This window comes from Kogia breviceps, chromosome 2 (genome assembly GCF_026419965.1).
Source record: "Kogia breviceps isolate mKogBre1 chromosome 2, mKogBre1 haplotype 1, whole genome shotgun sequence".
Lineage (NCBI taxonomy): Eukaryota > Metazoa > Chordata > Mammalia > Artiodactyla > Physeteridae > Kogia > Kogia breviceps.
In genome coordinates, this window is record NC_081311.1 from 192,697,939 (window position 1) to 192,714,547 (window position 16,609).

At 42.4% G+C, this 16,609-nt stretch overlaps 2 protein-coding genes across 45 annotated transcripts in view; one reads left to right on the top strand and one right to left on the bottom strand.

Annotated features, from left to right (window-relative positions):
• TRIP12 (thyroid hormone receptor interactor 12) overlaps window positions 1–6,928 on the bottom strand; it is a 142,677-nt gene extending 135,749 nt beyond the window's left edge. For 14 of the 44 annotated variants that reach the window (XM_067027114.1, XM_067027112.1, XM_067027109.1 and 11 more), the window contains exon 1: window positions 5,533–5,714. The gene's annotated coding sequence lies outside the window, so the exon portion shown is untranslated. Of the gene's footprint in view, window positions 1–4,913; window positions 4,992–5,205; window positions 5,271–5,532; window positions 5,906–6,818 lie in introns of those variants that run through there. The other 30 variants (XM_067027105.1, XM_067027104.1, XM_067027097.1 and 27 more) reach the window with 19 other exon arrangements.
• Window positions 6,160–16,609, top strand: part of FBXO36 (F-box protein 36) — a 98,231-nt gene continuing 87,781 nt past the window's right edge. The window contains exon 1 of the mRNA XM_059053077.2: window positions 6,160–6,275. Coding sequence (XP_058909060.1) covers window positions 6,180–6,275 — 96 coding nt within the window. The 5' untranslated portion in view covers window positions 6,160–6,179. The remainder of the gene's footprint in view (window positions 6,276–16,609) is intronic.

The window sequence follows — 16,609 nt, forward strand, 5'->3', positions numbered from 1 at the left end:
TAACATTATATTTATAGAAATACATCCTTTCTAAAAAGAAACAGAGTAAGCTAAAATGATGTATAAAACGCAATTTGGGGACTTCCCTGGTGGCGCAGTGGTTGGGAGTCCTCTTGGCCAGTGCGGGGGACGCGGGTTCAGGCCCTGGTTGGGGAGGAGCCCACGTGCCACGGAGCGGCTGGGCCCATGAGCCACAGCTGCTGGGCCTGCGCTCCTAGAGCCCGTGCTCCACAAGAGCAGCCACCGCAATGAGGAGTGGCCCCAGCTCTCCGCGGCGGGTGGGCAGGTGGGAGCCCACGTGCAGCGGCGGGGACCCAACGCAGACAAAAATAAATAAATAAATGTATATTTTTTTTAAAACTCAATTTTATACTTAACAAACATGCACAGTCTCAAAACATACTTAGGGTCTCGATGAAGCATTTAAGTGATCAACTAGTACATGCAAATAATGGACAATTAAAGAATATGAAATGGCTTGCCCTAATTTTTTTTAATATGGATGATTCAAAGTAACTTGCAGTCTCTAAAATATATACCAACAGATTAAGAAGAAAACTCCCAAAATCTTCTTAGCATTAACAGTGATCCAAAATGTGTATCGAAACAAATCAAATAGGACATTACATTAAACCATTACAAAATATTTTCACTTTCAGAATCATCTTATTCACACAAGACTTATTCCCTTCATAAACATTTAAAGAATCTTTATTAAGGGCCAGGCACTGTGCTAGATTCTAGGAATAAAAGAGGAATGACTAACTTCAAGGAATTCATAATCAACGAAGGAATACTATTCTATGCTCAAAATAGTTTCAAGTAGAATACCTACATACATAATATTGATAAAAGTATGTTCTAGGTAGAACAGTGTTAACAAATGAGGGGATGGTCAATGCAGAGATGAACCAGTGGAGGAAGGGCTCTGTGTTCCAATCCATTTCTGTAGCCTAATCTCCTGAAGAGCATCGAGCATTTATATGACAATTAACTCTAGGGTCGGTGGCCATAACCACGTATTTCAGGTTAGGCACCTGAAGTTCACAAAGGTTAAATTACTTGCCCAAGGTCACAAATATAGGAAAGGCATTGCTAGAACTGGAACGCAAGTCTTTTACCTTCACATCAGATATTCACTTGAACAGTGCTGTTCATTAATGAAAGAACAGAGTAACAGGCAGCTTTTTTACTCTAGGCCCTTAGAATGACTTTTTAAATCAAGCGTAACTGCAAAACTGGCTACTAACAGCTCCTGCACACTCAAGACAAAACCGGTAAGTCTGAAAAATCGCCAAGAAGCTTTTTCTTCTGGCCAATCCAGTTTAATGAAACTACTGAAGAATCAAAACCAAAATCTCAAAGTCCTCAGAGAAAAACTTTCGAGCAGACTTATTTCAGTCTAGGAAACAACTTCTTTTGCCCATACCCTGAAACTATCAATAAATTGGGATAAAGAACTGCATTTTTAAAAATCCAGGACATTAGCCAAGTTAAGTTTTACTTAAATAAAAATCAAAAGACTGGTTCGGCATCAGTATGCTTATCTATTATTTATCATAAATAACAGCAAGCACACACTGTATACAGAGTAACCTAGCAGACCAGGTCGAGACTGTAAAGAACAATTTGCTAGAGGTTTATGCCTTTAAGAAATCTGTAGCATAGCTGTCTGAACTATACCCAGGCACTAAAAGAAAATATACAAATGTAAGGCTAACACTACATGTTAAGAAGTACAAGCACCAAGATTATATAACAACCTACAAATTATGTGTCTTATATAATATCCACCAAATTCTTACTCTTCCACCCTTCCCAGGCACTCTGATGGCACAGTAGTGAGGAACATGTGAGAGACTGTGAGCCCTACACCAAACAGCACCCTGAGAAATCCGTTGGGGCCAAGAACCCTTCCAAGCAGGAAGACTGGCTGCATAGCCAGCAAGGCCAGGGTAACATTATTGGTTTGGAATAGGAAGGAAAATGGGTGTTCTTTTCAATCAGGTTTATGAGTATACCTTCAGGCATAACACAATGACATTTAGATAATCCTTGCCCTCAGGAAGCATATAATTCAGTCAGAGAAACAAAGGCAACGCACGTCAACAAACCTAGCACTATAATCACAAAATGAAGCACATATACATAACAAAGAAGTAAAAGGAAAAGATCATGGGGTAAAAACTTTTGAGGAAGTGCTTGTGAGTTGCAGTGAACCTAAAATGATTCAAATGTGGGAAAAGTGCATGTCAGGCTGGCAGTAGCAAGAACCTGAATGAAGATGAAAAGCAACAAGCACGTTGCTTTTCCAATTTGAGTCCATCAAATTACCTCAGCGAACAGGCAAAAATAGAGGCAATTGGTATCACATTTGCTCAAAAAGAACCCCACCCATCCACTAAAAGAATTTAAAAAAACTCCCCAGATTCCCTAAAGAAAACAGATCAAGATTCAGAAATGCTTTTCCTTAACTGTAGCCTCTGATATTAGGAAGTCAATTTCATAAGAGCCACAAACCAGAACAGGTATAACTTTTGTCCATAATAAAAACACAAAGAAATCTGTCTGAAGTTTCTCTCCACAGAATTAACAATGTTTGGTAAACAAGCATACTGATGCAAAAAAAAAAAAATACTGTAACATAAAAAATGGGCCCAAGTTCCACTACCAATCTAGCAGCAACTTCAAATTATAAAGTGCTATAAACTTCATATCTCCAACCTACCTTACACAGACACCGCCCACCACCACCACTGAGGAAAGTTATATCTTCTTGTAATTACCTCAAAATAGATAATGTAATCTTCTAAAGCTAATGACAATTGTTTTAAACTTACTTAGCAGTATGTAGTTTTTCACAGCCATTATATCCACTGGATCTCACAACCAGCCAGTAGGTAAGGTAGGGACTACCCACCCCCATTTTACAGATGAAAATAAATGGAGGCCAGATAGGGTCAGAGAACAGCTCATCACACAGCTACTAACTGGCAGTGTTACGAATTCCCAGGCCAGCATGTGTCTTCTTTGCTAGGATGATGTCCTTAAAATAGGATCATACAACCTTAACCAGATAACAAATGCAATAAGCTTGAAGGTTAGAATGGAAAAGTAAACATTACTTCAAATTTACTTTGCTAGGTGAAAGCACTGATTTTACCCTGGCCTAGCATCTCATTCATCTTAAAAATATTTGTTTAGCACCTTCAGGAACTCTAGCTGCCAAAAGTGTTCTAAAACTTTTAGAAAGTAAATGAAAAATAAAACAAAAAGCCTGTTCATGGACACAAATTAAATAGGAAACGTCAGCTGAACAGACTTAAAAACCACTCAAACTCCTGAAAAAACTGGGAAGCGAAGAGAAACAATGATAATCTTCATTACAGTTCTTCAATTCTTATGGATATTGGCACATTCACAGAAAGGCAGATGTGGACAAAGCCCACAACCCCCAGCCATGTTAATGTGCTCTCTTTAAGCTTAAAATAAATGAAATAAAAGCTCCCCAATTTCACAAAGATGACATAAAAGCTGCGGCTGAATGTGGAGCAGGGAGTTTCTAAAACAATTGGAAACTGTCTCCTCCAAAATTCACACTTAATACTGATCTCTTTGCATGCTCTAAATATGAAAATAAGCCTCAATAAAACCCTCTGCCATTTATCGTCTCTAAACCTCTGATAATACCACTCCTCAGCTCTAACTGCTCCCCGCCCTGGGTAAATGCGACACACACAGGCCTCATACATAGGCCTCTTGCCTTTTTCTCTAACAACTAGGACCTTTGTTCCGAACGTCGGTTTTTTACCCCACTCAATAGCTCTTTCAACTTTCTACCCCGTATTTTTTTGTTTTGTTTTGCTTTTGGAGAAGAGATTCTGAGCCTCAACTTTCCGGGTCTTTAATAAATGAACTGCCAAAAATATCTAAAGAGACTGGAGAGGAACAGAAAGTTCAACACACCACGGAAGGGCCTACAAACCAGAGGAAAGCCCGGGGATCGGGTGAGCTGGCAGTCCAGGCAAGATCGGGGAAGGCCGACGAGGAAGGGAGGCAGCAAGGGAGCAGTGAGACGTCCACTCGGAACAGGTCCACGGCGCTATTAAACGTCCTCCCGCCCCACACAGCCCCACGTTCCCACACTGACACTCTCCCCCAGTGACCTAACGAAACAACTGAACCATACCCACCGCCAGGCACGGAGCTTAAGCTACACCTCCTCCAAAGTAAAACGGCGTTATCAAAAACAAACCAATCTGTCTTAAGGGTTTAGGAGCAGCCCCTTCCGTTCCCTCCTCGCCACACGGGGTAACCAGTTCCCTCCCGTCCCCCAGCAGGAGTTCAAATGTCTAAGATACCCCCAGCCCCCCCCGCGCCCCACGATGTGCATGTGTTTTTAAATCTTTACTTTTTCCTCCAGCAAATGAAAAATTTCTCTTATTCTGAGAAAAGAAGCGACACGAAGAAAGGATTGGGGATTTTACCACCTTCGTTATTTGAACTCCCCTCTAACTTGTTTCAGAACTAGAAACCCACTCACTATGCAGGAGGATGGAGGAGAGAGGGAGGGTGAACCGAATGGACAAACGTTATAATAGGTTTTATGTAATCCACATATAAATAAATTAATCGCCTGACTCGCTTTGAATGCTAATACGACTGGAGCGACAACTGGTCCACCTCCCTCCCACAGGTCCTGACCCCCTCCTCCCAATTTCCACACTGATCTATTTAGGATGCTCTACTCCTCTCGGCCAAGTTTCTCGGCCTCTTTCACGCCCCCCTGCATCCTCTCTCGGCGTCATCCTCCCTCAGCCTCAACTTCCCACGGCCGAAGCAACTGCTCAGCGCAGACCCCGTCTCCGGCCTCGCCCGCCCTCAACCGTCCCCCTCGGCAGGAAACCCCTTACTGCGGTCTAAAGTCACTCCGGCCTCTCCCTCCTCTGACCCTCGCTTCCCACAACTGTTGTCACACGAGCTGCTCCCTAGTTTCCATTTCCGGGCCGTCCCTGGCCCAGGAGCCTCCCCTCTCCCGGTTTCCGGGCCCCCCATCCTATTTCCGGGGAACCCTTGCCGTCTTCACACCCCCCACCTGCACTTCCGGCCCCCCACTTTCTCTCTTCCTAGACACCCTCCCAGCTCCAAAGCCCACTTCCGGCCCCCCCGACCCCCGCCGGGCTCCCCCAGACCCGCACGCCTTACCCCGGTTCCGTGTAGGGCCCTCCTCATTGCGGGGGGCCGGAGGGGGCACCCAGCGAACCCCCGCTCCCGCCCGGCCCCGGTCCCTCCAGCCGCGGTCTCCCTCGAGCGCCTAGCCCGTAACCCCCCAGCCCGGTCCTACCGCGGCCCCGCCGCCGCTGCCGCCGGGAACAGGCCGAGCAGGGGCCGAATCGCGGCGATGACACAACCGAGCTTCCTGGGACTTTCTGTTCCAGCTCCTCGCCCCCCCCCCCCGCTACACCCCCAACCCCTCAGCACAGCCCCCTCCCCCAGGCCTGGCCCCGCCGCTCGGAACTGCGCCCCAATTACCTAGTTGGGCCCCAAAGTCTCCGGTCCGGACTCGGTGGCGCGGCAGTAACTTCGACTCGCTCCCCCCACCCCCCCCCGGCGGCGGCGGCGGCAGCGGCGGCAGCAGCTTCTCAGGTCCCTTCAATTATCAGCTGAGCCGCAGCACCGCGCCCGGCGTGCGCCTCCGTCCGCACCGCCTCCCTCCCCGCCCTTTCGAACACCCTCCGGGAACTACTTTTCCCTTCGAATCAGCCGGACGGGCTCGTCCGCGGGACAGGCCCCGCTGCCTACTCGCAGCCCATCACATGGCCCCTCCCTCCCCCAACGCCCGGCTCGACTTCCCCAGCGGCCTGCGATCTCCTCCCGATCCCTTCGAGGGACCAGGAAGGGGAATGTGGTGATTCGCTTGGTATCCCTCCGCCGGGGTCACCCCCTCCCCTCGGTGGTAGCAGGAACTAATTCCCCTTCGGGTCACCCGGGACCTCAAGGTGGAAATTTCACGGCTCAGAGTTCCCCCTAACCCTTGGAAGAGGGGACAATCACCCCAAGTTAGAAACACGCCGCCAGGTCAAAAGTAGGGTTCGATTTAAACCAGGGCTTTTGCCCCATGACCCCAATCAGGCCCCGCCCCTTCCTGGTTGTCTTAGCGACGGTGGTGGCGTCCCAAGATGGCGTCGTGGCTGCCGGAGACTCTGTTCGAAATTGTAGGACAAGGCCCGGCACCGAGCAAAGACTATTACCAGTTATTGGTCACCCGGTCCCAGGCAAGTGCGAACCGCGGTTACCCTCTTTAGTAACTCTCTGCCCGCCCCGGTGGAGCCCGGAACGCGAGCCGCGCTAGGCCGAGAGCGGCTGTGGCCAGCCGGAAGCGCCGGGTCCCTGCTTCGAGCCGGGAGATTTCCCTCGTCACTTCGGCCTCCTCTGCGGGCCCGGCGGCCCGCGTGTCCCTTCCCAACCCCAGCCCGGCTCGTACCCGGCGAGCCTTTTTGGCCTCCTCACAACGCCGCCCGCTCCCTTCTGTCACCCCAGGTTCCTACCCGCAGAGTTCCCTCCGCGCGAAAAGAAAAACAGGCGTTCTGGCTTGCGTGCAGCCTCACCTCAGCGTGGGAAGGAGGGGAAGAAAGACTCAGCCAAGTGTCCCAAGGAGGAGCCGGCAGGGGAGGAGAGAAAAGGAAGATCTCTTTTCCAGGGGAGGGTTTAATTATGGGGGATTTTTCACATCTTCTTGTGGTCTTTACGTGTACCAAGGCCACATCAAAAATTCCTTATTTCTAGTAGGAATTGAGCGTTGAGAGCTTTCTCCTTACCTTTTCAGAGCCCCTTCTATCCCACTGAAAGTGTGCGGGGGGTGGTACAAAAATGTTTCAGCTGCTCTGCGCGTCAGCCCCACCCATAATGACATCTGCTTCACAACAATGAGACCGAGGATTATGTTATCGCTCAAGTAACTATCGGCCTATTTTTATGACTACTTTAGCCGTTTAAGGTGGGCTTTGTGGATGATTTATTGTGCCCATGAAATGATCAAGTTAAATGGGTCCTCGACTCGGAACTCGTTTCCGATTCCTCGCTGAGCTTACACCTGTCACCAAGATATTCGTGCACCTTGCACTTTCAAAAATGGTATTCCTAAAAAATGAAATTCAGAACTTGGTATATATTTGTTTTGGTGTACGTATTGAATCAGATTTTTCCATGAGCCCTTCAATAAAATAAACAATGATTTTTAGAGCTTCAAAAGCATCTTTTAAAATAGAAATAATGTATATTTATTTTTAGATCTAAGATTTATAAATATTACAAGCGTAATATCAATTGATAGCCTATCGAACTTAAATTTTTAATTGAACACTTTTAAAGAAAACTTTTACATATTTAATTGGAATTTCTTTAATTTCTTAAAGACAGAAATTTACTCTTCTTGTACATTTATTTTAGGATTGACTGTTTTCCATTTGCTATAAGATGTATGATCCTAACAATTCTTCACATCTAGCATGAGTGATTGAAAGCAATATTTTATGTATTCTGACTTCATTTTCTATTTTATCTACCTCAAGTAAGTTAGAATATTCTAATTTTTACTTTACAGCCTTTTCCATAACTTGTCTTTAAAAATTGTTTGAGTGTTTCTTATTCTTGCGAGTCTGGTATTATAAGTGTATTATACTGTAATATTGTAAGTCTCAACAAGCTAAATTACTTGTTTACCTTTCTGTTTTAGAAAATTAACCATAGCTTTCCTCCTGGTATTAGTTTTCCCCAAGAATGGTTCTGTTGTTGATGTTCTTCAGACTTTGCTCCCTAGTCTAACTTGGGCGCATGCCTTCCTTCAACTACTGTTTCATGACATTTTTCTTGCCCCTCCCCCAGAAGTATTCTTGATTTTTTTTCTTTTTCTTTCTTCTTTTTTTTTTAAAACACGTCAGAAACTCTCTATTTCAGGCCCTATTTTTTTTCTGTCTCGTTGCTTATATGTAAAATCCTTTTCAAGTTCTGATCTTTTTTCTTTTTTTAAGCAGACTGAGTATATTCACTACAGTTCTACCAGTGAGAGTTAATCTCAAATCTGATTAATTCACTCTCTTTTTAAAGTAAAATTTGTTGTAAAAAAAAAAAATAATCTTTTCAGTCAACCATCTTGAGAATATGCTAGTTTCTAACCACAAGATAAGTTTTCTAAGTCTCAGCACAGGAAACCAAACATCAGTGAGAGACAATCTGACATAAATAAGTACTAAAAGACTAGAATTACAATGTGTTTTATAAGATGGACGTTTTTGTGGAGTGACTTTCTAAAATTGATTCTTGTACATATTTTCTCTTTCTTTCTGCCTTTATTCCCCCAAATGTTGTATATTATCCAAAATATGCTCCAGATTTAGATGGATGCTTATTTCACTGTGATTCCCTTTTTTATTCTTTTTCATTGCTTTTATTTTTATTGGCTTTAAATCCAAATAACTGCACATTTGACATTGATTTTTAGAGGCAGATATAGCTCTCGTTAGCATCATACCACTATTGCCGTAGTTCAAAATACATGAACATTGTACATTAGTATTTCCTTTGTCTTCTTGCTTATACAGTGACATTAAAATCGTACTTTTATGCTTATAGAGACATTTCCAGTTAACAACTTGATGCCATGATTTTTTTTTTCTTTCAAAAAAGGGACTTAGAGAATATAGCTTGAGGTCAATATAGCTTAATTCTCAAATCTGATCTTTATAATGATGATCCAGAGTCTTAGAAAACTCAGTGCCCTGCTTTCTAAATCAAAGATGTACCCAAGTATTCTTTACTCTAGTTCTATATACATAATATATATTATATTCGTTTCTAATTCCTTGAAAACTAGTCGATTCATAGTGAGTTAGGGCTAGAAAGAATCTTGAATATTACTTAGGCCAGGGATATTTCACACTTAGCTTCTAAGAAGGTCTTAAGTTGTGTTTCTGAATGAAGATCCTTTCCTTCATTTTATTTTATTATTATGATTATTTTTAATATAAATTTATTTATTTATTTATTTTTGGCTGCTTTGGATCTTTGTTGCTGCGCATGGGCTTTCTCTAGTTGTGGAGAGTGAGGGCTGCTCTTCGTTGTGGTGCATGGGCCTCTCACCGCAGTGGCTTCTCTTGTTGCGGAGCACAGGCTCCAGGACACGCAGGCTTCAGTAGTTGTGGCACACGGGCTCAGTAGTTGTGGCTTGAGGGCTCTAGAAGGCAGGCTCAGTAGTTGTGGCGCACAGGCTTAGTTGCTCCGCGGCACGCGGGATCCTCCCGGACCAGGGCTTGAACCCCTGTCTCCTGCATTGGCAGGCGGATTCTTAACCACTGCACCACCAGGGAAGGCCCCCTTTCCTTAATTTTAATCAGCAACTTGTCATTTACTGTGGGGATGCAAAATATAAGAAGATTCCTGCCTTCGAAGAATTTATCATTCCTTCAACAAATATTGAGCATCTTTTATATGCCAGGTACTGTTCTAGATTCAGGGAATCATCAGTGAGCCAAACAAAGTCCCTCCTCTCATGAAGCGTATAGTCTAGTGAGAAGAATATAGTGAGTGACCTGATTTATATAAGCACTCTAATGGTTTAACTTCTGTTTTAAGGCCAAAGGAGGTTCTTGAGCAATTGCCAAGTTAATGAATAGCACAAACATTTTAAAATCTATGAGTCCAGAGGAAGCAAAAATCACTTTAGATCATGAGGTCCAGGAAGGTACTGTTACAAGTATTTTACTCTTGGAATTCTGTCTTATTTGTCCTCTTGAAATAGAAGTGTTGCTTAAGGTGGTCAGAACTGGTGACTTAGGTTTAATGTGACAAATATTGGGAAACTGCTAGAAACAGTAACTATATGCTAAGTAGGTGAGAGTTGGCGGATCTGGCCTTTTGCTCCTGAAAACACGGGTGGTTGCCCCAAGAGCACCAGTATGTTATCGTCACTCCAGCAGATGAAAGAAGGATGAAGAATTACAAAATAGATTAGTCTTATTTTATCTGTCTCATTAAATCTTACTCAAAACTCCAAAAAGATACCTGAAGTTAATGTCATCTGAAAAAAAAAAATCCAAAAGCTCACTCCCCAAAAGTGGCAAATAATTTTCACATGCTTTAGAGCTGTAGCACTGACAAACTGAGAACACCTGAGGTCCCATGCCAGCCTGTGACAGGACGCTGTCATTTCAATGGCTTCACAACAAAAAATTGTGCTGGTGCCACTTCAATCCACAGAAAGATTTAAAGATTTAAATTAAAAGATTGAAAGATTTAAGTTAAAAGAGTAAAGATTTAAATCTTTCAATTTGAAAGATTTAAAATTTAGTACAGTCTAATAAAAATGTCAATCCATGCATCCTTTGGCCCAGCAAATCCATATCTAGGATTTTATATCCAAAAATGCTTTCACATGTGAGCAAAAATGTACACCAAAGTAAAAGAACTGTAAATCTTCTCATAAAATATGATTCAATCTTTTGAAAAAGATGTGGTGGATCTTTTATTTGTTCAATAGACCAAATAAAATCTTAAGTAAGGAAAGCAGGTTGCTGAATTAAATAAACATAATATGGTCCCATTTAAAAAAGAACATTAACAGTTTTCTTTTGTTTTAAATAAATGTTGGAAGAGCTAGACTGATTCACTCTTATGGATGGAGTTATGGATTGCTTTCACTTTCTGCATTACATATTTCTGAAAGATCTGAATTTTTCTACAGTAATATTTTTATAATCAGAGAAAAGCAATAAAGGTTTAAAATGAAAACATAAATGGATAACTTACCTTGAGAAGTTGCCCTGCTCTGTGTGTCATCTTCCTCCTGTTTCACCGGCACCACCTTTGAGCCACTTCCCACACTAAACGATGGGCAGCATCAATAACGGTGTCATCAAAGATCCTGCTGTGTTTTTCTTTGCGGGGCTGAGCCTAATTCCACAGAGGAGGTGCAAGTTGGGTTAATGGTTGCTTGTAAAATTTTAAGGAGATTTTAGTGTCTAGAAACTCCCTGGCCTTAAGTTTATTTTTGCTTTCGTTTTTGTTTTCAATGTAGGTAGTAATTACCTTTGAGAAACTAGGGGACTGCCCTCCCTTGCCTTGTTGGGTGTGTGATTGTACCAATGAGCTAAAAAAGACAGACGTGGAGGGCATTCCCTAATGGTCCATGGTTAGGACTGGCTTTCACTGCTGTGGCCTGGGTTCCATCCCTGGTGGGGGAACTAAGATCGTGCAAGTCGTGAGGCCAAAAAAAAAAAGAGAGAAAGAGAGAGTTGCAGAGAATAAAGTCAGGCAAAGATGGTATACTGAATAGATTTATTTGCCCTCCAGTAAAGCTTAAAGAACAAAAATTCTCAAATAAATCGAAATCATGTCAAATAGACGCCAGATTGCACATTTTGGGAGCTGGATGGGGTGCAGTCAATTTGATATTACGGTGGTATTTTCCCAGGGGACCCAAGAACCCCTAAATCATGCTCTGCCCTAGCCCTCCCCCCCCTCCCCCACGTAAGGTCTCCAAGAGTCATATGAGTGGAGAAGATAAAGCAGAGGAGAGTAAACAGGTTTGCCTCTGCTTACTCTTTCCTTGTCCTTAATGGAACTTTCCCACTGATGGCACTTCACAGCCACGATGCCCGTTCTGCCTGGTGGCCACCAGCCACAACCAAAACGTTTCTACACAGAAAGAACTACTGCTGCTCTTTTTAAAGTACAAAGGTCAGTGGAATGCTTGCATTTGCTTACTTTCCTCTTCCCCACTGCTTAAGGGCAGACTTACCCTTCTGTTCTTCAGCTGTCTCTCAGAGGCCCTCATGTTTCCTCTGCCCCTAAAGGTAAGCTTTTCCCTTCTTCGCTGCACTTTAGAACTTTCTGTCCAGCCCTGCAAGGCCCTCCTTTGGGAGAGCCTGGGTTTTTCCTCCTGCTCCTTCTGACAACAGTACCTGCAGTGAACATAGCCTGTCTGCACCGCAGGGTCAGCCAGGGGCTCGCGCCTCCTCCCACATTATTCCTCTCCTGTTCCTCATGCCTGAGACTCCAGAAGAATGATTCGCAGCCTGCGACACTCCAGGATGTGCCCCATTAAAGTTGGGAAATCACGTTTACTCAGAAATTTAAATTCCTTTTAAGTTTTTTAAGTGGCCTGTGGCACTTTTCAGGGGAGAGGGAGAAAATAATACCAACAAGGTGATTAAAGTTTTAAAAATAACAATATCCAATCCTTTATCGTTAACCAGTGATCAAATGGCTCCTAAATCCTCATTTCAAAATTACATAAGAGGACTTCCCTGGTGGTGCAGTGGTTAAGAGTCTGCCTGCTGAGACAGGGGACACTGGTTTGAGCCCTGGTCTGGGAAGATCCCACATGCCGCGGAGCAACTAAGCCCGTGCGCTGCAATGACTGAGCCTCCACTCCAGAGCCCGTGAGCCACAACTACTGAAACCTGCGTGCCTAGAGCCCATGCTCTGCAACAAGAGAAGCCACCGCAATGAGAAGCCAGTGCACTGCAACGAAGAGTAGACCTCGCTCGCCGCAACTAGAGAAAGCCCATGCACAGCGATGAAGACCCAATGCAGCCAAAAATAAATAAAATTTTTTTTTTTTTAATTACATGAGGACTTGATAGACCTCCAGGATCATCTCCCAGGTAAATCGTTCATTCAGCATCTCTTAATGCCTACTCAATCTGGGCAGTTAATTTGGTCTCACCCTCTATTGACACAGATTTGCCTCCTAATTATATGGGGCAGTAGAGCACTTAATTGGGAGTCACTGAGTCATGGATCCTTTTATTCCTCCTACTAGTCTGTAAGCTCTTGACCTGAGGCAAAACAATTTGTCTGGGCCCCTGTTGCCTCATCAGCATAATAAGGTTACTAGTCTAAGAGATCACTAAGGTTTATTCCATCTCTGAAATGCTATTTCACATGAAAGTAGTGTTTGACCCTCAAAAAAGCACTGAATTTTTTTGAAAATTTGAGGGTGCATCACAGATCCTGTACTAGTAGCTATATGACCTGTTGTAAGTTTCACCTGCCTGAGGTCCCATTTCTTCATCTGTAAAATGGACAGTTCAACCCTTGGCTACTTCATAGTTAATGGTGAGAACCAAAAAATATAAAAAGCACTCCAGGCCAGTGTTTCTCAAAGAGAGGTCATGATCAAATAAGATTGGAAAGTCCTGGGTTCAATTCTATTTGGTTTTCTTCTCCGAAATTTCTCAGAGGCTTTAAAATCCTGCTGTGCAACAGGAATCTCTGAGAGGAAACAGCACCTGAGCTTTTCGTACGGGCGTCTGACTACAGAACCACTTTTCCTCTGAGCATGTCAGGATCTGAGGTTCTGTGGATGCCCTTTGGAAAACACTCAGCAGTGTGCCTGGTACAAAGCAGCAAATACTGAAGAAATGTTTGTATTTATATTGCCTTGTCTTCTCCCAATACCAAATCAGTCAAACTTCACTTTTCCATGAAAATCATTGTTCTAACTCGTTAGTCATCTCACGACTTGTGTTATTTTATTTATTATTACCATCAGCTTATGTTTCCACAGAAATACCTATTGATGTCTTGATTGGGATTGTAATGAATGTATAGGTCCATTTGTGGTGAGTCGACATCTTTACAATGCCAAGTTTTCAATCCACAAATATAGTATATCCTTCCTTTTAGAATTTTTTAGATATGCTTTAATTTTGCTCAAAGATTTCTTATAGTGTAGAAATCTTACATATATCTTGTTAGAATTCTAGGTGTTTGACTTTTTTGTTCTATTGTAACATAAACTCCTTTTCACAATTGTATTTTCCAATTGCAGCTACTCAGAAAAACACAATTGATTTTTGCTTCCAGTAAATTGCCTTTCATCTACTGATCTTCATAAGTCACCTACTGATTCTTTTTTTTTGAATTTTTGAAATTTATTTTTTTATACAGCAGGTTCTTATTAGTTATCTATTTTATACATTATTAGTGTATATATGTCAATCCCAATCTCCCAATTCATCCCACCACCACCACCCCTGCCACTTTGCATCCATACGTTTGTTCTCTACATCTTTGTCTCTATTTCTGCCCTGCAAACCAGTTCATCTGTACCATTTTTCTAGTTTCCACATATATACGTTAATACACGATATTTGTTTTTCTCTTTCTGACTTACTTCACTCTGTATGACAGTCTCTACATCCATCCACGTCTCTACAAATGACCCAATTTTGTTCCTTTTTACGGCTCAGTAATATTCCATTGTATGTAGTGCCACATCTCTATCCATTCATCTGTTGATGGGCATTTAGGTTGCTTCCATGTCCTGGCTATTGTAAATAGTGCTGCAGTGAACATTGGGGTGCATGTTTCTTTTTGAATTATGGTTTTCTCTGGGTATATGCCCAGTAGTGGGATTGCTGGGTCATATAGTAGTTCTATATTTCAGTTTTTAAGGAACCTCCGTACTGTTCTCCATAGTGGTTGTATCAATTTACATTCCCACCAACAGTGCAAGAGGATTCCCTTTTCTCCACACCCTCTCCAGCATTTGCTGTTCATAGATTTTCTGATGATACCCATTCTGACTGGTGTGAGGTAATACCTCATTGTAGTTTTGATTGGCATTTCTCTAATCATTAGTGATGTTGAGCAGCTTTTCATGTGCTTCTTGGCCATCTGTATGTCTCCTTTGGAGAAATGTCTATTTAGGTCTTCTGCCTATTTTTGGATTGGGTTTTTTGTTTTTTTAATATTGAGCTGCATGAGTTGTTTATATATTTTGGAGATTAATCCTTTGCCCGTTGATTCATTTGCAAATACTTTCTCCCATTCTGAGGGTTGTCTTTTCATCTTGTTTGTAGTTTCCTTTGCTTTGCAAAGGCTTTTAAGTTTCATTAGGTTCCATTTTTTAATTTTTGTTTTTATTTCCATTACTATAGGAGGTGGATCAAAAAGATCTTGCTGTGATTTATGTCAAAGAGTGTTCTTCTTATGTTTTCCTCTAAGAGTTTTATAGTGTCCGGTCTTACATTTAGGTCTCTAGCCCATTTTGAGCTTACTTTTGTGTATGGTGTTAGGCCGTGTTCTAATTTCATTCTTTTACATGTAGCTGTCCCGTTTTCCCAGCACCACTTATTGAAAAGACTGTCTTTTCTCCATTGTATATCATTGCCTCCTTTGTCATAGATCAGTTGATCATAGGTGCATGGGTTTATCTCTGGGCTTTCTATCCCATTCCATTGATCTATATATCTGTTTTTGTGCCAGTACCATATTGTCTTGATTACTGTAGCTTTGTAGTATAGTCTGAAGTCAGGGAGTCTGATTCCTCCAGGTGTGTTGTTTTCCATCATGATTGCTTTGGCTTGGATTTCCCTGGTGGTGCAGTGGTTAAGAATCCCCCTGCCAATTCAGGGGACACGGGTTTGAGCCCTGGTCTGGGAAGATCCCACATGCTGTGGAATGACTAAGCCTGTGCACCACAACTGCTGAGCCTATGCTCTAGAGCTCACTGATCCACAACTACTGAGCCTGTGTGCCACTGAAGCCTGTGTGCCTAGAGCCTGTGCTCTGCAACAAGAGAAGCCACTGTAATGAGAAGCTCACTCACCGCAACAAAGAGCAGCCCCTGCTCGCCACAACTAGAGAAAGCCTGCGTGCAGCAGCAAAGACCCAATGCAGCCAAAAATAAATAAATAAAATAATTAATTTTAAAAAAGAGATTGCTTTGGTTATTCGAGGTCTTTTGTGTCTCCATACAAATTATAAGGTTTTTTGTTGTGTAAAAAATGCCATTGGTAATTTGATAGGGATTGCACTGAATCTGTAGATTGCTTTGGGTAGTATAGTCATTTTCACAGTATTGACTCTTCCAATTCAAGAACATGGTATATCTCTCCATCTGTTTATGTCATCTTTGATTTCTTTCATCAGTATCTTGTAGTTTTCTGAGTACAGGTCTTTTACCTCCTTAGGTAAGTTTATTCCTAGGAATTTTATTCTTTTTGTTGCAGTGGTGAAAGGCATTGCTTCCTTAATTTCTCCTTCTTTGTTAGTGTATAGGAATGCAAGAGATTTCTGTGCATTAATTTTGTATCCTGCAACTTTACCAGATTCACTGATTAGCTCTAGTAGTTTTCTGATAGCATCTTTAGGATTCTCTATGTATAGTATCATGTTATCTGCAAACAGTGACAGTTTTACTTCTTTTCCAATTTGGATTCCTTTTATTTCTTTGTCTTCTCTGATTGCGATGTCTAGGACTTCCAAAACTATGTTGAATAATAGTGGCAAGAGAGGACATCCTTGTCTTGTTCCTGATCTTATAGGAAATGCTTTCAGTTTTTCACCACTGAGAATGATGTTTGCTCTGGGTTTGTCACATATGGCCTGTATGATGTTGAGGTAGGTTCCCTCTATGCCACTTTCTGGAGAGTTTTTATCATAAATGGGTGTTGAATTTTGTCAAAAGCTTTTTCTGCATCTGTTGAGATGATCATATGATTTTTATTCTTCAATTTGTTAATATGGTGTATCACATTGATTGATTTGCATATATTGAAGAATCCTTGCATCCCTGGGATAAATCCCACTTGATCATGGTGTA